Genomic DNA, 21703 nt, shown 5'->3' on the forward strand with positions numbered 1-21703 from the left:
CACATATACATGAAGCTGCTTTCAGTTTAATGGCATTCCAGAGCCTCTGAAGGCTTCCAATGAAACCTCCAAGGCAGCAATTCTCAAACATGAGTGGGCATCACAATCACCTAAATGAGGCTCATTAAAACACAGATCACCAGCACAATCTCCAGATTTGCTGACTCAGTAGGTTTGGGGGGTGGGGAGGGTAGAGTGTTTTCCTTTCCAGTGACTTCCCAGGTGATGCTGATGGTGCTGATCAAGCTTCTAGAACCACTGCCCTAAGCTACACAGAATTGAGTTCACAGACAGTAATGTTAGGAAACTCTGTTTTAGGAATACCACGCTCATTTTGTTGTCACCCAGTTGGTACTGTCAACTGTTCAGGAAGTAAAACAGCAACAATAATGACAACACAACAAACCAAGCCATTTCAAACTTAAGAAAAGTTTCTGCATGTTGCAAGCTTCGAGATCCTGTGCAGGAGGAAATCAAAGAGCCTCTATTGTTACTTGATCTTTCAAAACAAACAAACAAAAAAAACAAAAAAAAAAAACACAAAAAAAAGGCCAAGTTCGCAATGACAGAGAGGACTTCAAGGAAACCATAACTGCACTGCAAAGCACAGTTAGGGAGACCCAGCAGCCTTCTTCCTAACGGCGACTCCTCCTCTATCAGCCCAGGTGAGGCTCTACCCCCACCCAGGCCGTCCTCGCAGCTCCTATCCCTGCTTGTTTCTTCTTCCCAGAACTCCCACGGGGCCTACTCATGCACTGCAGAATTGTCCTCCAAGTCCTCTTTAAATCCCCACAGTCTAAGGAAGCACCTTACTCACGGTAAGCAGTCTACCTACTGCTTTTGAGCTGTTATGGCCCCAGACATCACATTACCAAGTCTTCATTTACCACACTATAAAAGAAAGCAATCTTATCTTCTACATTATTTAAAAAAAAAAACTCATGAAGTTAGGCAAGCAATATGAAAAGCAGACAAAATATCCTTTCCAAAGAGAAATACACTTATCAAAAAATATAAAGACTGGACCATTTAGCTTAAGGACAAACCAGCAATACCCCAATAAGCCTGTAGGAGATCACTCAGAGCACAGTAGAGTTGAATGATTTACATGTTTAATGACCACAGTAAAAAAAAGAAAGACACAAAGTCTTTACAACAAAACTCAATATCAGTATAAAAATTATAAAATTACAGGTACTTCAAGGCCAAGTAATGTGGTCAATAACCTTTTGTTGTAGAACTTGAAAAAAAAAAGTCCTCTTTTGAGCAGTTCATTATTCACTCATCCTGAATAAATGACATTTTCTAGAAATTCCTAGAGTAGGCTATTTTCATCCTTGAGTTTTCAGTTAGTATATTCTACAGAGTGCCAAATCCACAAGATGCCTGGGAGAAAAAAAAAGGGTTTATTTATTTTATTAAAAAAAAAAGGTTTTAAAGTCTAATAAATTCAGGACACTAACAATGTAATGCAAAGGCTCTGACAAGTCCTGCAGTTAACACACCAGGTTAATTATACATAATTCAGAATTTCCCAAATATATTTGCTAATAAAACACTTCTTTGAAAAATATCCCATCATTAGTGTCTAGATCTAGACTTTGCTAAATGTTCTGCTTGAAGTCTTGCCCCAGTTGGGTTTTAACCACTGATGCCAACTGTTGGGGGTGCGGGGATGCTTCAATTAGTCAAAAATCCCTTTGTTATTTGTCTCCGTTTGCCAGGTAAAATCCAGAGCCCCATAAAAAATATAGGGCCTACTATATTTTCATACTCCTTAGTTCAATGCAGCGCTCAGGCCTCAGCTGCTGAACAGAGTGTGAGACAGCTTGTTCATCTGTGCCACTACAGCTCTTTGGGGAGACCTGCCATTTTGACTCACAAGCTTTTGATCCCCCTGACTACAACTGGACATCACATAGCAAAATTATAAGTGCCCATAGCCTTGGGGCCAGCTCTCAGCAAAGGAGCATGCTGATGCAAGCAGGTTATGGTCTCAGACAGCCACCATACTCCCTATCTTTTGTTGAGATATATGGTGATCCCTGGAATACACTAACATGGAGGAAAATCTCAGTGTCTTCTGCACACACATATAAAATAGACTAAATTTAAAAATCAGGGACTTGGCATATCTGTGAGCATACAATGAAGTGGAAGATGGTGTGATTATCTGAATAATCATGACTCAATCTAAGCCTTTCATAAGTTATCTTCAATTAATTCACAACCGGCTGAGGCAATCGAGAGAGTAGAAAGAACATGGGCCATTTCTCACACGTGGCCGTGCTACTTGATGCATTTCCCCTCATCTGCTACCCATGTCACCAAGGGTTTTGAAGGGTCAAATGGCACACGGTTGGCATTTGATAAATAAAAAATGGCTTTTACATTACCATTTGTGGAGCAAGACTTTTAGCAGGCCATAAGGAATATTTTGTTGCTTGATATTTCAAAAATACTAATACATGGACACAGTTCTTAGAAAAGATGTTAACACTTTCTGGAAAAGGACATCTACCAATAAATAGCTGTGTGACCTTGAACACCTCTATGTGCCTCAGTTTGTCTATTATGCAGAGATTATAACCACATTTACCTGTTGGAGTTGTTTTGAGGATGAAATGAGTTAGTGAACATAAAGCTCTTAGAAAATTACCTAGAACATGAAGTAATCAAGTAATCTTAGCTACTAATAATATAATCAAAATCTTCCCGTCCTTCAAGTATAATCATCCCCGTGTGGTTGGGATTGAGAAGACTGTTCTCTGATTCCCTCTGATCACTCTCTTCCCTAATTACCTATTTTATAGCATTGAACATATTATTTTGTGGTTAATTATAACCTGTTTCTGAATGCTATTGGTTGTTTTATGTATGTTGATTTTTTAAAAATATTTTATTTATTTATTCATGAGAGAAACACAGAGACAGAAACCCAGGCAGAGGAAGAAGCAGGATCCATGCAGGGAGCCTGATGTGGGACTCGATTTCGGGACTCTGGGATCATGACCTGAACCAAAGGCAGACGCTCAACTGCTGAGCCACCCAGGTGTCCCTTGTATATTGATTTTTATCTCCAACTTGGTGTTTTAAAGTCCTTATTGGATGCAAGGAAATAGTCCCTAAGACGTGGATCCTCTGCATCAACCCCTTTTAGTGCTAAGACCACCACAGGCTAATTTTTATGGATAGAAAACTTATATGCTTATAGAGGGAGTTTTTGTTTGTTTAAGCAGCTTTCTAATTTTCCTCCTTTTCCCTTTTGCCCATATGATCTTCACGTGGACTAGAATTGAGGTCCCTGGATTCCTCATCCACTAATCACTGCTTTAAAGCACAAGGCCATAGTTGTTTTATCTGCTCTATGGCTGATTGCAGCCATTAGGAAGGTATTTGAACATTGTCACTGAAAAGATACTAAACAGGGCCAAGGTAGAGAAATTTCCTGAAGTGACTCGTTTTAGTTTTAAACTAAAGTGGAGCCAGTACCTAGGCCTATTGTGTCAGCCCAGATAGGCTGAGGTGACCAGTGAACCTTGGGTTTATACCTGAGTTTGGGCAATGAACTCTATTCTGACATCATTTGGTAAAGTATTTATCACCAAAACTGAGGAGGTGCTTTTGCCTCCCCTGAGAAGTCCCCAGAATATACTCAATTTATCTTATGTGCTGATCAGCTCTAGTCCTTGGTATGTACGTATGCATGCATGGCTGGTTGGTGGGTCGGACTTGAAAGGTGAGCAGGAAGTTTCCTGAGGGTCTGAAGGGACTCATTTTGCACCTTATTTAACATCTGCAACTGTGTGTTACAGTCCACTGTAACGCCATTCTCAGAGACCCGGAATATCACATCTATTAAACGTTGGCAAATGTTCTTAAGCTCTCCCTTCTGGGTCCTGACTGTGCCAGTCCTTTTTCGTGCACACTCCTACCCAGGTGCTAAGACTGGTCTGCCCATCTGAGACATCTTAGTGACATGTGTCAGTTGCATGGCATGCAACTGAGGTCCTCTGAGTCCCCAAACCACACTCCAATATACTTCATACCGTTTCTAGTTAGAAGCATAAAGCAATTTAAAGAGCTCTATGGCCAGGTGGCATCTGCCTTTGGGAAGCCTCTTCAATAATAGAGAATCTATTTCTTGGCTGAAAACCAAAACTGAAGTTTCTGAAGTTCTCCGGCAACAAATACCAGTTTTGAAGTCAGTGAGATCTCACTAAATATTATCAAGAGCTGTTTAGCTGAAAATACTTTCTGTATGGGGGTGGGGAGCAGGCTCTTTTTTGTTTGCAAAGAGAGAAAATCCATCGAGCGTCCCAAGATTGGTGTGTGCCTCTGCCTTACACACCAAGACACAGCCCATGAGTCCACTGCATAAAATAATTCCCCAGGGCTCTCGATTCAGACAGAACATAACAACTGTCCATCTGGATCTCACTCATTCTCACTCTCTTTTTGTCCTGTCTCCTTGACTCCTGCTTAAAACACCTCCTTCAAACACAGGCTCATAGCTGGCTTCTTCCTTTCCAGAAACACTGCAGTGTTCACATATTAAAAGGAGGAGCTTTGGGATCAAACAGACCTGCATCGTGGTCTCAGCATCATTTCTCAGCTGTGGAATTTGGAACACGTTATCTTCATCCTGGGACCTTATTTTCCTTGTCCTTAACATGGGGATAATAAGAGGCTTTCCCTCCCATGGCGGTTGTGAGAAATGAATTAGGGGAAGCCTGAAACTCCCCGGCACAGGGTCTGGCCCACAGTGCGGGCGTTCAGTTCATGATAATGGCCAACAGCTACCGAGCACTTGATACGCAAGTGCTGAATGTTTTTCTCCCCATGTTAGCTTATTTAATCTTTGCAATTACTCCACAGCAATTTATGAGGATGGCACTTCGGTACATTGCTTAGAGCAGTGTCTGGCACCAAGTAAGCTCTCAATAAATGTTAGCTCTTATTAGTATTACTGTTGCTGTCTTCATTTGACAGGTAAGGGATTTGAGGTGAAATGAGGTTAAATGTTGACTATTATTATCTACTACTTGCCAGGATATTTGCATATTAGAACACTCATCTTACAAAAAATCCCACCAGCAGGTATTCCTTGAATCATTGTATGCTTAGGGAACTAAGGCCTAGAGAGGTTAAATATCTGGCCAAATGCCACTCATCCAGAAAGGGGCTGAGTGGAGATCCAATTCAAGGCCTATATGCACTTGAAACCTGCCTCCCCCTGTGTCACACTGTCACCCACCAAGCCTTTGTAACTCTTTCCCCTCTGGGAGCATCTCCAGGTCCCAGCTCTCTTTATCTCCACTCCTAGGAGAACCAGGCGCCGGGCAGTGACAGCACCATTCTTAAAGCGTTTCAAACAGTCCTGACCTATCAATTAAAAGTGAAATCTTCCTAAGAGACTCCCACAGAACCTTTCCTGGCTGTTACATGTTGCTTTGCAAGTTGATGACAGTTGCAGCAGCTGTCCGGACAAGTAAATCCTTGTTGGGTTGTTTCCAGGGATCAGAGGGCAGACTCCAGGGCCCGGGAACCTGCCTCCCAAAGCCAAGTCCTGTGGAGGCAGCAGTAATAGAGGCCGAGGAGCCATGCTCCAGAAGAATAGCCATGTGTCATCCGTCAGTGTACCTTTGTCAACAAAATGAGTTTTACTTGGATCTGAAAATTCTGTTCAATAAACAACAATGACAAGCATTTGGTTGATACGATTTAATTCAGCACAAATCTATAAAGGATATCAAAATGCCTCAACTGTATGGTAGGCTCTAAAGATCTGATGAAGAAGACAAGCCTGATTTGGCAAGTTCCACAGGGAAGTGGCAAATAAAAGGCTATGGGGTGCATAAAAAGGAGGTTGTTGTTATTATTATTATTAATTACATTATTATTGCTAGAGAAAAATCTATGACAGTTTTCTTTCTATGTTAATTCAGTATTCTTTCTAATTCTTTGGAGACATTAAAAAAAAAAACAAAAACAAATGACCTCTGGTTAAGTCCCATAAGAGGTCAACTGAGTCAGAATCTCCAGGGGGTGCTGGCCCATCATATATCATAAGTATTTTGAAAAAGCTACTCAGGTGAATCTACTGTGAAACCCATTTGAGATTCACTGGTTTAGGAAGCAGGACTTCATCAAGATGTTGACAACTGGAGTGTGGACAGGGGATGGTCAGGGAAAAAGCATACAAGTAAAGGACTAAAGAGAGTTCACGGTTTGTGAAGAATGGGGGAAGGATCTGAGCAGGCTTGTCGATCCATGTGCAGTAGCAGAGGGAACAGAGTAAAATAAAATTTTCTTTTTTTTTTTTTTTACATTTTTAAAATTTAAATTCAATTTGCCGACATATAGTATAACACCCAGTGCTCATCCTATCAAGTGCCCTCCTCATTGCCCATCACCCAGTTACCCCATCCCCCTCCTCCCATTCTGCAACCCTTTGTTTCTCAGAGTTAGGAGTCTCTCATGGTTTGTCTCCCTCTCTATCGGAGACAGATGGAGATCAAGGGAGTTTGAATCTCCTTTTTCAAAAAATGTAAACTCCTGCTCTTAACATATGCCATTGTTTATTAATTATACATTAATCCTCATTTCTAGGTGACCCAGATACCTATGTCTAGATAAAAAAAAGTGATTGCTCAAAACTTCTTGTTATAATTGAGAATCACTGACTCAAACTACTGCATCTGAACACATAGTGCCCTGTACCCTATGGCAACAACTCTAGGTAATCACTGTCATGCCTGTCTGCAAATACCAGTTGGCAAAATTTTGTGTGCACAGCTCTTCTGGAATTATAAAAATACACAAGCATATGAGAAAGAGGCAGACAGACAATCTGTTAAACTTCTCAGTAATGCTGCTACTGTCTGCCTCTACTGTACCTAATACTAGTCATTTATTCAATAATACGATCTTCTTTAGGAGAAAGAGGCAAATTTTAAACATTTTTCTCATGAATTAGTAAATCTTGCACGCATGCCATTTTTTAGGACATCAGTAACATTCGATGCTTACAGCAATCGATGAAGTCAATAGAGCGGGTGTTATTATCCTCATGTAACAAAAACTGGCATGGAGTGGCATGTAACTTTATCAAGATGTTGACAACTGGGAGTGTGGACAGAGTTGGTCCTCAACCACCATATTTTGGGGATGCCATTCCCACTATTATTTTGGGAGAAAGCATAGCTGAGTACATTTTTCTAAACCATCTTTTAAATGGTTTTAAAGATTGTTTTAGATGCTATTTCTTTATATGTAAGTGTTAGTAGATGATGTTATTTAGGGCTCACTCTGATGTGATAATTTTCAGTACCATTGAAGGTGCATTTTTATGATTCAGAATACTTCAGGTCACAAATCCTTCAAGAAGAGAAATCTTATCTGTTTCATAACCATATTCCCAGAAAACTTACAGTGCTGGTGTGATGGCTGTTCTCAATCATTTTTTTCTGAAATAAAGATGCACATGATTTTGTGATATTTAACATCTTATAATGATCATCCACACAACTAGTTATGTCAAACCAAACAGAAAATAAATCAGAGCTGATATGGTTTTGATTATCTAGTCCTTCAAACATTTGACATATATGCACTAAATGCCCCACTTGTGCCCATGTTGCTCTAGGGGCTAGAGGTACAGTGGCGAAACATAAACAAGTCTCTGTCCTCAATTTGTATCCTTGTAGGTGGAGACAATTACACACACAGATACATTTAGTGAAATGAGAATTTAAAAATGCTACAAAAGTCATAAAAGATGGTGGTATAATGAGGTCACCAGACAAGGACTACTTCAGATAAAATGGTCAGAGAGTGACAATTTGAGCTGAGAATTATAAAGAAAGAAGATAGTCACGTAACAAGACAGGCATTGGGTGTTCCAGACGGAATAGCAAAGGCAAAAGCTCTGAAATGGGGTGTGTTCATTATCATGTTCAAGGCATGAAAAGATTAAAAAGGCTAACATTTATAGGCATGAAGTCCCAGAGGTAGGTAGAGGCAATACTACTTAAAGCCTTGAAGGCCACATGAATAAGTTAGAATTTTAATTTATATTCAGTGGGAAGGTATTAGAAGGTTGTAATAAGAAAGTGACACAACTTGACATATGTATCTATTACACCATGAAATATTCTGAACTAAGAGTGTTCTCAACTACCAAAGAAAAACTGAATAATGGCCAGATTTCTATCCTTATTAAGACCCACTCACAAATATATTTCCAAAAGTGGAAGTGGAAGGGTATGCAGATTCATAATTACCCTATTAAAATGCCACTAAAAAAAAAACACTGTATTATCCTGCCAAAGTGTCCAATTTGCTTATAGTTTCCCTGTGCAGACCAGGGATCAGTTCATGAAGAAAGTACTTCCTCAGGAAGGGCAGGAGATTTGATCTCCCCAGGCACACCACTCAGCATGGCAGAGAAAAATCGGCAGGTGAAATGACCATGACGTCTGTCATCTGAATAGGGACATTTATGGGAATGACCGGGTGCTATGGATCATTACATCAGAACAACAGCGTAAACGGGAACTGCACCTGGTACCTAAGATTTAGAGTCACCCTTGACTTAGGCTTGAATCTCCACTTGTATCAACCCAATTATGTGTCTGGGAACAAAGTGTCACCCTTTCTGACACTGAATTTCCTTATCAAGCATATGAAGTGGTTGCATTTTTCTCAATGACTGAACACGAACTACCAAAGGGTCTTCCTGGAGAGACAGAAGAATAGAGTCCACTCCACACTCACAGTCTAGTTGGAGAGCAAGTAAAACAGTACAGTGGGTAATAGCTCCTATGAAAACATTTAAAAAAAAAAAAAAAGCACCTCATGGGGGCCTGGTGGCATAGGAACTGAAATTAGGAAAAAGAACAGAAACTCCCATGTGAGTCAACATGATCAAGGACAAGAAAGGGTCATCTTGGATTCAGAGTTCTGTTCCACTGCAGCCAGAGGGGACAGCACAGGCAAAGGCATCTAAGTGTGCAAGACCATGGTAGGTCTGGGCAGTTATCAAATTGGTTTAACCAGGTGATTTCTAAGGTCCTTTATGCAATCGATAGGGAGTCCCCCATTTAGTGAGGTCAAATACAGTGTTTAAAAGTGAGATTTTGGGACACCTGGGTGGCTCAGCGGTTGAGCGTCTGCCTTTGACCCAGGTGTGATCCTGGAGTCCCAGGATCGAGTCCCACGTTGGGCTCCCTGCATGGCGCCTGCTTCTCCCTCTGCCTGTGTCTCTGCCTCTCTCTCTGTGCCTCTCATGAATAAATAAATAAAATCTTAAAAAAAATAAAAAAATAAAAGTGAGATTTTAATTTTTCGTGTCAAATGTAATACCACATAATGCCAATATCCCATCTTTCCATCTCCATTCCTCAATCACCACTGCCATTCTATCCATTCCTTTTCATGTAACATCTGTTACAGTGAATTGTACACACATAGAAGGTCTTAACCATGTGTAAGGGAAGTATCTGAAGAGCCGGGATAACTGTAAACCTGTCCCTAAGGTCATAAGTCATTGGTTTAAGAATAAAAGAGGGGCCCCTTGGTTGGCTCAGTCAGTTAAGTGTCCAACTCTTGGTTTCCACTCAGGTCATGATCTCAGGGTCATGAGATCCAGCCCCGTGTTGGGCTGTGAGCTTAGTCGGCTTGAGATTCTCTCCCTCTGCCCAACCTTCCTGCCCATGCACGCTCTTGCTCTCTCTCTCTCTCAAATAAATAAACAAAACAAAAAGAATAAAAGAAACATAGGTAGAGCCTGGGGCAGAGTGCTGAAATATGCAGGAACACTGAAGATAATGATAACTAACATTTACTGAACATTCAACAAGTGTCAATTCAACTGATTCTCACAAGGCTCAGATGACCTAAATAGTAACATTTCCATTTTACAGATGAGATAACTGAGCTATGGACTGGGTAAGATCTCGCCACAGGGAACCTACTTAGAAATGACAGGGCTGGACTTTGCCTGCAGGGAGTTTGGCTCCAGGATCCATGTTTTTAATAACTATACTGCACGCCTCTCAACAGCAGTGTCAGACTGTGGTGGGCGATTCATGCTGTGTGCCCATTGTTCCCTAATTCATCTTTATTCTAAAACAACCTCAGAGGAGCAGTTGGAAAAACACTAGGTGGATCTCAGTAGCAACCTTCAAAAAAAAAAAAAAAAAAAAAAAAAAAAAGATGTGCAATGAGCAGAGACAATGAATTTTCAAAATCACATTCTCATTTTCTAATTCAGCAGTCTGAATGCAAGGTCAGAAGGCTTGCCCTCTAAATCTGTCTAAATCCTCATGAAGAATTTAGTTGAGTTCACAGGACATGATGTAGATGAATTGGCCAAGGTTCTCATGGAAACAATTATGGGTTTGATCAGTTCTTTGGATTTTATGAAAGTTGTAGGGTCTTGACAATAAAAAATAACTCCATCTGCTAGCTTCCTCTGTTGGGCATGAACAGAAGCTCAAGTAGAACAGTGATTAAAGGAGACCTTGGAAGGATGATGGTGGTAATAACAATAAGGTTAATGCAGTTGTATTATGTTTGCGCAACAATGTAAGGCTTACGATCTTTAAATGTGGGCATCCCATTTAATCCTAGCAACACCTATATATTATTATTCCATTTTCACTCTTTTACAGACAAAGACCCCAGAAAGGTGTAGTGCCTTTTTGGGTACAGGAGCTGGGATGTAGACTAAACATTCTCAGTCCATCAGTATTTCTTCTTCCCCCATTTCCCTTACTTCTGTTTCTTAAACTTAAACATTTCAACAAGCCACCATGGTTTTACTTAAAAAAAAAAAAAAAAAAAAAAAAAAAAAAAAAACTAAAAGCCATAGCACACAGACCCAGGCTTTGATACTCTGACTGCCCCAGTTTCTGTCTAAAAATCATAAAACCCCATGCTGCATAATTCCTGGCCTAATCCTCGAATTGTTGAGGGAGGAAATTTGAAAACTGATGAGTTTAAAGAGTGAGGGGTCATATTTTAACATTGGGAGCTGAACAGAGTGCCTAAGCAGGGTGTCCCTCCTGCAAAGGTCCAGAGGGATGGAGGGCATGGCTAAAAGCTGCTTACCAATACAGGACTCCCCGGACAGTGAATAGGTCCCATCGTCATGGAAACCGCTTCTGCACTCACAGTGGTACCACCCTGGCAGGTTAACGCAGCGGGAATGGTTGTGGCACTCAATGATTCCCTCTGTGCATTCATCAATATCTGCCTCAGAGAAAAACACAAGCCCACCAGGACATTAATTTCTTTTGACACTAACCTTTCAGTAAACACCTAAAACATGCTCGTGTCAACATATCGGTCAAAAGTGGTTAGTCACCTGAAATGAAAGTTACAGGAAGAACCAATTCCCATTTTTTTCCAGAATCCATACATATTGAAAGCTATGGATGTGTTCTCATCTACTGAATAAAAAATAAAAGATGAAGGCATCCTAACTACAAACGTTGCGTTGGCTTTTACATAACCAAGAAGTAAATTGAGGATGTTTGGCACCCTTTTGGTATTGAGTATATATATATATAGCTTTTCTCAGATTCACTGTTTCCAAAATAGTCATTCCAGATAATATTTGCTGTTCTTTGAAAATATCTATGAATGAACAGGCTCAGGAAATTATGGGTTAAATAGCGTTGAACTGAGTTTTTTTACACTAGATTATTAAAGAGACTTATCAATCATATTCATATACCCTGCAAAGCTTAGAGAGGAGAATAATAGGAACCGTTTCCCAAATTTATTTGGTTGAGAACTAGATGAGTCTTGTGAGATTGTTTTGGGGAGCATAGTTGGGGAACCACTGTTCTAATTCTTTTAAAGCTTGAGGACTTGATTTATGATAGTCAATCAGAGATCCTCATTCTTCAGTCATTCCTGAGGAAAGGACATATTCTGGGCTTTGTTTGCTCTAGGATCTGACTTTTTAACATAAGCAAATGCCTAGATCATGCACAGATTCTCTAGCCCAAAGGCTTGGCCCTGAACTGAGGGAGTTGACACCACTGCAGAAAGACAGGCTGTCAACTGTGATGCCAGAGTCAACTCATTCTTCTTTTTTTTTTTAAATTTTTTTTAAAATTTATTTATGATAGTCACAGAGAGAGAGAGAGAGAGAGAGAGAGAGAGGCAGAGACATAGGCAGAGGGAGAAGCAGGCTCCATGCACCGGGAGCCCGACGTGGGATTCGATCCCGGGTCTCCAGGATCGCGCCCTGGGCCAAAGGCAGGCGCCAAACCGCTGCGCCACCCAGGGATCCCGAGTCAACTCATTCTTATAGGATCTCTCCATGTAATTATTTCTTGGAATACAGCCATTGTTTGCTAGCAATCTTTTACTAGTTTGCTGGGAAATATCTGAACTATGGCAGTCTTCTATAGATAGAAATCTAATTAAAATTGGGATATAAAACATAATGAATAAAACACGTTTTGGAGTCTTTTTCAGCAGTGCCCTGCTGTAGGCACTGGCTCAGGGGCAATCAGCTACCAGTTGTTCTATTACCTTGACATGTCCTAAGGTGTGCACAGGGCTGTGAATTTAGTTTGCAACCTGTCAGTCTCACTCATGGCATTCGAGCTAAGTAAAGAGAGAAAAGGTATAGCTCTGTACACTGGGCAAATTCAGCTTTTTTTTTTTTTGGAGGAGGGAGGGGGAAACTGTCACCTTCTTCCTTTATGAATTATTATCATTCAGTCCATATAATTCTTTGACACATAGAGTCTCTTAGGGTTTAATTTTTAAATTTTAATTCCAGTATACTTAATATACAACATTATATTAGTTTCAGATGCACAATTGATTCAACAACTTTATATGTGACTCAGTGCTCAGCAGGATAAAATTACTATTTAATCCCTATCACCTATTTAACGTATCACCCCCCCCCATCCTCTCTAAAAACCATCAGTTTATTCTCTATAGTTAAGAATATTTTTCTTGGTGTGTCTTATTTTTTTGTTTGCTCATTTGTTATGTTTCTTAAATTCCACATATGAGTGAAATCATATGGTATTTGTCTTTGACTTATTTTGCTTAGCATTATATTCTCTAAATCAATCCACATCACTGCAAATGGCAAGATTTCATTCTTTTATGGCTGAGTAATATTCCATTGTGTATGTGATCTATCTATCTATCTATCTATCTATCTATCTATCTATACACATCACATCTTCTTTGTCCACTCATCCATCAATGTATGCTTGAGCTATTTTCAACATTTGACTATGGTAAATAATGCTGCAATAAACATAGGGGTGTATGTATTCCTCCAAATTTGTGCTTTTGTGTTTTGGGGGTAAATATCCAGTAGCGTGGTCTTATATGTGATCTATTCTGGAGAATATTCCATGTGTACTTTAAAAGAATGTGCATTCTCTTGTTTCAGGATGGAATGTTCTGAATATATCTGTTAAGCTGCTCTGTCCCAGCGTGCCATTCAAAGCTACTGCTTCCTTGTTGGTTTTCTGTTTGGATGATCTGTCCATGAGTGTAGTGGGGTGTTAAAGTCCATTACTATTATTGTGTTCCCACTGATTACTTCCTTTATGTTTGTTATTAGCTGCTTTATGTATTTGGGTGCCTCCATGTTGGATGTTTAAATATTTACAATTAATTATCTTCTTGTTGGACTGTCCCTTTTATTATTATATAGTATTCTTTGTCACTTGCTACAGTCTTTGTTTTAGAGTCTCTTTTGTCTAAGTATTGCTACCCCTGTTTTCTTTTGCCATCCATTTGTATAATAAATGTTTCTCCATCTCCTCACTTTCAATCTGCAGGTATCTTTCTTTAGTTTGTTTGTCTGAGAAACTCTTTATCTTTCCTTCTCCTCCAATTGATCGCCTTCCTGGACAGAGTATTTTTGGCTGCAGATTTTTCCCTTTCCGCACTTTGAATATATCTCTTCTGGCCTACAAAGTTTCTGCCGAAAAATCAGCTGAAAGCCTTATGGGATTTCCCTGATATGTAACTGTTTTCTCTTACTACTTTTAAATTTTGTTCTTCATCACCACTTTTTGCCATTTTAATTATCATGTGTCTTGCTGGGGCCCTCTACGGGCTGATTTGTTTGGGTGGGTATCCCTGTGCATCCTGGATATCTGTTTCCTTCCCCAGATTTGGGAAGTTTTCAGCTATTATTTCTTCAAGTAAATTTTCTGCCCTCTTTATCTCTCTTCTTCCACTGGGATCCCTAACATGCAAATGTCATTTCACTTGATGGAGTCACTGAGTTTCCTTAAGGTTGTTCTCAGTTTGCATATTTTTTTCCCTCTCATTTGCTCAGCTTGAATATATTACTGTCTTACAGATCATTAATTAATTCTTTTGATTCCTCTAGCCTGCTATTTATTCCATCAAGTGTACTTTTAAATTTAATTTATTGTGTTCTTCATCTCTGGTTGGTTCTTTTTTTTATCTGTTAAATGTCTCAATGATGTCTTCCACTCTTTTCTCAAGTCCAGTGAGTATCCTTATGCTCATTATTTTAAATTCATTACCAGGTATATTACTTATCTGTTTCACTTAGGTCTCTTGCTGTGGTTTGGACCGATTATTTTATTTGGGATATATTCCTCTGTCTTCTCATTTTGTCTAATTCCCTGTATCTGTTTCTATGTTAGGAAAGCCAGCTACATCTCTTTTCTTGAAAGTAACAGACTTATGAAGAAGAGGTCCTATAGTGCCCTGCAGTGCAGTGTACCTTGTTCCTCAGGACCGGGTGTTTCATGGGTGTCTCCTATGTGTGTTGTGTATGCCTTGCTGTAGAACTGGTCTCTTTTTCCTTCAGTCATCTGCAGAGGCTCTCTTTTGCTGTTGTGGCCAGTGTTTTGTCCCTGCTAGGCGGGGCACGTTTTAACAAAGTGTGCACTGGTTGGCTTGTGAAATGCAACCTCACATCACTGCCTCCAGAACTGAAGCCCTGCAAAAGATGCTGGTCAGGAGGTGGGATACTGGTGAGGACTGCTGTGGTCTTCTGGGTACTTCAGTGCTGGGACTAAAAAAAAGGTTTAGTGGAAAGGGTGGATCCACCTAAGTGTGGGGGGAGGTCTTGGTGTAAGCATGTAGGGTAGTCAATGTGGGTGCCATCATGGTTCCTGCAGTGGTCCTGTGTTTATGCTTTAGCATTTTATGCTTTTAGCATCCCCCCCGCCAAGGGAGGGAAAGAGTATGTGCCCTCCTTGGTTCCTGGAGGGGTCTCCCTGTGATCCCTGCCTCCTTGGAACAAGCTCTGAGATGAGTAAATCACTCTTCCTCCAGTTTGCTCCTCTTGCTACTTCTATGCTATATCTCTGCTGGCTATTTGTTGTCCTGTCTCTTTAAGTGTGCAGACTCAGTTTCCTAAAGACCTCTGGGCTATCCCAGAGTGGAGCCTGCTGATTTTAAAAATTCCAGGCTTTAAGTCCCACTTGTTTTAAGAACTCAGGAAATTCAGCCCCCCTCCCTGCCAAAGCCCGATGTCCTCCCCATATGGGCTCCCTGGTGTGGCGGTCTGTTTCTTATCCTTCTCAAAGACCCAGGCTTCCTCTGGATCACAGATAGCTAAGGTCCATTTTGCTCTCAAACAGTATCTCCATGCCTTCTACCTTCTTCCATGTGGCCTATTCTCTACCTTTGGTTGTTATGTTTGGTCTGCCAGTCTTCAGGTCTTTTTTTTTTTTTTTTTTTTGGTTATTTTTGCTGATGTGGGTGTTATTTCATTGTATTCACAGAAAAAGGTGAGCTTAGAGTCCTCTTACTCAGCTATCTTCCCAGACTCCAGTCCCATTCCTTAGGTTTCTAAATATACAGTAAGCCCACAGGACCCAGTGGCACCTTTAGCAATTGCAGTCAGATTGTCTGTGCATGTATTATAAATCCCCAGGAAATGAATTTTAAACAGCTGTATTATAATTTCTGAAATTTTACAGATGTGTGATTTTGTGAGACAGACCTTAGATCACTTAAAATTTCAAAAATTGAAATAGAGAGGTGATTGAGGCTATGTCTCACAGACAGAAGGAGCTAGCCCTAGCTTATGGAGCCAGTTTAGGATTTTTTTTTTTAGGATTTTTTAAAATACAGGTCAATAGGAGAAACAAGTATAATGAGAAGACTGGTTTTCAAAGATAGTTTCTCCATATGAGGCTGAAAGACAACTCTCTGCAATGGAGCAGCAACAAATTCTACCTAAGACATTGATTTCCAAAGGTCTTGGAAAGTGGCCATGATCCCCACACATCTTGCCACATCTGGACTACAAATAGTATTCAGGTAACAAGCATCCAACTGCAGTCAGTATTTTGAGAAATCAGAACTAGACAAGAAAAATCTTCTCAGATAAACCAAAATAATCACATGCCCTGTGTTTACACCTGCTGCCCATTTCCTTCTCAAAACCATACGAGTTTGGAGGATAAATTATCTGAACATCTTTCAAATAATTCCTCCAGCTCTCAATTCAGTGCTCACTTTCTAAGAGGAGCAGGAGTGGTGAATCACATGCAAATATTTTTAAAACTCACATATATATTTCTTAAGATTTTATTTATTTATTCACGAGAGATGCAGAGAGAGAGAGAGAGAGAGGCAGAGACACAGGCAGAGGGAGAAGCAGGCTCCATGCAGGGAGCCCAACGTGCAACGGTCCTGGGTCCCCAGGATCACACCCTGGGCCAAAGGTGGTGCTAAACCGCTGAGCCACCGAGGCTGCCCTCACATATATTTTTATTCCCAAAATTATAGTAAGAGAGACCATTAAAGGCTTCTATGATTCAGCAGGACAGAAGTTATCTGCATGGGAAACCGTGAGAGCAAAGACAACCAGAGAGTTACAGGTCTACAACTGCTCCCAGAGACACCAGGGAATCCCTGGCTTGCAACAAAAATGAGAAAAGTCGTAGAGATGTCCCTTGCCTGGGAGATGCACTGCCCATAGCAGATTCGGGCAATTCACTGGTAATAACCATGACTCCTCACATACCAGCACTTGGTAACAAGGCTGCACATTTTGGTTCTGTAAGGTCTACAACTGAAGCCAAAATTTTCATTTTATATGCAACCAGACTACACTTGAGAGGTGCTCATATTTTCATTTTGTTCATAAAACCAGCCATTTCTTCTATATAGTCACAGTAGTATTAAAAGCAACCGCCACAAACCCAAATTCAGAAAACACTTAGGTTTTTCAGTGGCACTTTGGGGGAACATTAAAAATTATAAATGGGTCATGGCTGCCTTTGTCCTCAGAGATTTGTCTCTCCCAGACAGCACTTGCCACAGGCAAACAAACATGACAGATGCCTTGGGAACAGGGTCTCTGTGAGTTCACTATGGAATCCAATGCTCCCTCAATGAATTCTGATGAATTACAGTAAGCCTGTGTCGGGGAAGGTCATTGAGAGGACATAACTGCTGGTTGACCAGAGAGCCGGATCCAGGCAATCAGAGGCTCCTCAGTCTCTTCCCTGTCCTTGGAATATCATTCTTCCCACTGTTCCCACAGGGAGAGCTGTTTTCAAGGATGCAGCCTTGAGAAAGCAATGTGCTGTTGAGACCATCTGGATAGTGTATATGACTGAACCCAGTGAAGGTCTCTACATAAACTTTTAAGATTCTGGCAGATGGGTGTGGAGACCTACTCATTTTGCAGCTGCTCAAGAAAAGGCTTGTTTGTTAAATTCCTTTGTGTATTAAACTTGCCACCTATTAATCTGCACTGGTTTGCCTTCTTCTTCTGCCTCTTCCTGCCCTGCATGTACAGGGGCCACTTTGTAAACCAAAAGCCCGACTGCATCACACAATGTGTTACCCATTCCAAAGGAAACAAACAAAAAACATATATCATTTTTATTTCCTATAACAAGCCCTAGAATTTCTTTAAATCTCCGTTTAACCCAGCACAGATCTGAAAATGTGTCAGAGAAACAACAGATGATGGGGGATTATGGAGAGGGCAACCTACAGCATTTTTTTTCCTGTATCAGTGTCAAGTGTCTACTACTAATAGCTCACATTATAGCCTGGGTCACACAGGTAACAAGTGGCAAAAGCAGGTTCAGAACAAGCTAAAACCTGTATCTTTCAGTACTCTATCATATCATCTTGTTGGCAAATGAAGAAAGGAAGATTTACACAAATATATAGCAGTTATTCAATTGTCTAATATTTGTTGAGCTGAAAATATGATGTGCTAAAAAGACTATTTGTGTTCTGGCAGATGCAGAAGTAAAGATATAATTTCTGAAATCCAAGTACTCATGATCAAGAGGAGGATGTGTACAGAAGCATCCTTTAAATCCCAGCCAGTACCACCTTCTGCAACTCCCCTAGATGCACAGGTCCTTCCCCTCTCCTAGTGGCTCAATATATATGTACACATCTATTTCAGCACATGTCTTGCTCTATCACAGTAATTCCCCCTTTATGTCCTTCACTCAAATGCAAATTTCCCCAAGAATAGAGACATCTATTCTTAGGTTTATATTTCTAGTGATAGTAAGTGAATATGAAGCAATATGAAGGTATCCAATACAAGTCTGTGAAAATGAAAGAATGCACAAATAAATGACAATGGACTGAATGAAAGGAACAACGAAAAAGTGCTGTAACAGAGATTCAAAATACGAGATATCCTGCTGTTTGCAAATCACAAAGATACAATATCGCTTCACAAAACTAAATAAAATGGGATTAATCTTTACACAATGTGTTATTTACCTTGAAAAGACAACATGTAGCTTCTATTTAATACTTTGTTTCCATGTCTAATCTTCAGAGATTTTATTTTATTTTTTTATTTTATTTTTTTTAATTTTTATTTATGATAGTCATGGAGAGAGAGAGAGGCAGAGACACAGGCAGAGGGAGAAGCAGGCTCCATGCACCGAGAGCCCGATGTGGGACTCGATCCCGGGTCTCCAGGATCGCACCCTGGGCCAAAGGCAGGTGCTAACCTGCTGCGTCACCCAGGGATCCCCTAATCTTCAGAGATTTTAAAGGAAGAACAGGCAACAAAAAAGGATCATAGCTCTCCACCTACCTTCAATGGACAATCCTAACTGTACCTTACGATATTTTTTATCACAATGAAAACCAGGTGACTACCAAAGGGTTTTCCTCAGGTATGTTCTATGGAACACATTAGACCTATTTTGAAAGTGCAAGGAATTTACTATCAAAAGGCATTTGCAAACAAATCCTTGGATTCTTGCAAAATTCTTGTCTCTTGAGTTAGATGAATCTCTTCCTTCATCTGATCTCTTCTGTCTCAGATACAGTATTTGAAAATTTATAAAATCAACAAAGTTTATCTCAAGGTTCATTTTCAAGGTGATACTATTGTATATCATATTAATGAGTTATAGTTCACGGTGAAGTAGAGACTCCAGATGCAGTTGGATTTTATGTTTTTGTTTAGTTTTGTTTAGAGAGACAGAAGACAGACAGACAGCATACATGAGTGGGAAGGGCCAGGAGTGAGAGAGAGAATCTTAAGTAGGCTCCACACCTAGTGCAGAGCCTGGCATGGGTGTTGAACTCAGGACCCAGAGATCATGACCTAACCTGCAACAAGAGTCAGATGCTTAACTAACTGAGCCACTCAGGTGCCCTAGGTATTATCTTTTCTAAGGATTTGTAGAGTGAGGAATTGGAGTCTTGAGAAAAACTTTGATACTTTTTCACTGGACAAAAGTTTATTGAGCATACATATATCAAATGCTGTATCATACTCTGTGATACAGAGATGAAAAGAAAGTGTGAAAAAAAAAAAAAAGAAAAAGAAAAGAAAGTGTGCCTGTGCTCCAGGTACTTGCAGTCTATCAGGGCAAACTGGAATGTCAAAACGTAACCATGATTAACAGAATATGGACCTTGGAGACAAACATAACTTCAAATTCCTGTTTACTAACACACATTGTAGAGATTTTTTTCCAAATCCTTGTTTACTCATCTGTAGATGTTGGGAAAATAAAAATCATACTTTATTATAGGATTAATGAACAAAAGACTCATCAGTAAAATCTGTTATATTTCTCCTGTTGTACAGAATACTAACTTTTAACTCTATATACTTCTAAAAAACAGAAAACAGTGGATGGAATTAAAGTGTATTCTGCTAAGCAAAATCTGTCAGTCAGAGAAAGACAAATACCATATGACTTCACTCATGTGTGGAATTGAAGAAATAAAACAGATGAACATATGAGAAGGTAAAAAAGTGAGAGAGAGGGAAGCAAACCATAAGAGACTCCTAATGATAGAGAACAAACAGGGTTGATGGAGGGAGGTGGGTGGGGGACAGCCTAAATGGATAATGGATATTAAGGAGAGCACTTGTTATGAAGAGCACTAGGTGTTATGTGTAAGTGATGAATCACTAAATTCTATTCCTGAAAACAACATCACACTATATATTAAGTAACTAGATTTTAAATAAAAATAGGGGAAAAAAACAGAAAACAATATTAATCAAGAAACTGGTTAGGACACAGAGGGGATCTTTGGATCTTTAAAATGATTCATGTGGATTTTGAGATAATTGTCACATTGTGAAACACTCAGGAACAGAATCTATGAGTCTATAATATACATCACCTAAAAAAATGGGTTCTTTATCTCTAAAAAGTCACATGAATTTAAGTGCAATCAGTAACATCAAGTACCAAAAACATAATAAACACACACCTGATTATTAAATTTTTCCTGAATTCCAAGATTGCATTGAACATAAGGCATGCATCAGAATATTTAAGGGAAAATAAAAAGATAAATTAGTGCAACCAAGAGACTTTCTGATAGAAACAAGCTAGCTCTTTCAAGTCCCCTTCTCCTTGGGCTGCCAAGGGTGTGTCCTGAGCACACCTCCTTTGCAGATAAGTGAACTCATGTGACTGAGTTCTAGCTTTAGAGCTAGAAATAATGTAATTTCAAGATAGCCTACAAAAATGTCTCATATGAACCTCCATGCCATTTCTATGTGCCCATTAGGAGCTACCATACAGGGAAATCTTAGAAGCCACATGTTTAAAATGGTAGAGCCTGCATGACTATGTAGAGTGGCGCCCTTTCTGAAACTGAGATGGACTGTTCATACGAGCAGAAATACATTTCTGTTTTATTGAGGAACCACAGTTTGAGGCTACTTTATTACTACAGCCAAAATTTCCTAATTGTTTTGATAGACCCCTTTCCATACTAAGGGGAAAGACTGCAGAAGTCAGAAGTCACGAAGACATAATCTCTAAAAATAAAAACTAGCAAACAAAAACACCTCAGCACCAATCACAGATCATAGACCGCCAAAGAGAAGTTGGAGTCAGACAAAGTTTTGTAGTCAGATCCACTTGAGTTTGAATCTTGGCTCTGTTCATTCCTAGTCATGGGACTCTGAGCAAATTATTTGTCTTTTTTCAACTTTAGTTCCCCTGGTTTTCAAATGAAGATGGTTTTGCCTAGTTCATAATGTTGCTTAAAGGACTGGATGATATCAATGTAAAGAGCTAGGCAGCTGTTTATTAGGCCTGCAATAATTAACATTCTCTAATTTCTAATTTCCATGTGGTCATAGAGGGGCTGTATGTCCATGCCAAGACAGTTCAGGCCTCAATTCTTGTAGGTAAAATGAAAGGACTGTGTCATAGCCTACTTCAGAGCTCTTGCAAGTTTAACA

At 39.9% G+C, this 21703-nt stretch overlaps 1 protein-coding gene across 2 annotated transcripts in view; it reads right to left on the minus strand.

The window, feature by feature from the left end:
• The window catches only part of NELL1 (neural EGFL like 1), an 812319-nt gene that overhangs the window by 35149 nt on the left and 755467 nt on the right, over positions 1 to 21703 (minus strand). Inside the window, exon 16 of one of the 2 annotated variants that reach the window (XM_077866204.1) lies at positions 11116 to 11256. The exons of the other annotated variant lie outside the window; for it this stretch is intronic. Within the exon in view, the coding sequence (XP_077722330.1) occupies positions 11116 to 11256 (141 nt within the window). The remainder of the gene's footprint in view (positions 1 to 11115; positions 11257 to 21703) is intronic. 2 annotated transcript variants of the gene reach the window in all.

The sequence above is a fragment of the Canis aureus genome, chromosome 23 (assembly GCF_053574225.1).
Source record: "Canis aureus isolate CA01 chromosome 23, VMU_Caureus_v.1.0, whole genome shotgun sequence".
Lineage (NCBI taxonomy): Eukaryota > Metazoa > Chordata > Mammalia > Carnivora > Canidae > Canis > Canis aureus.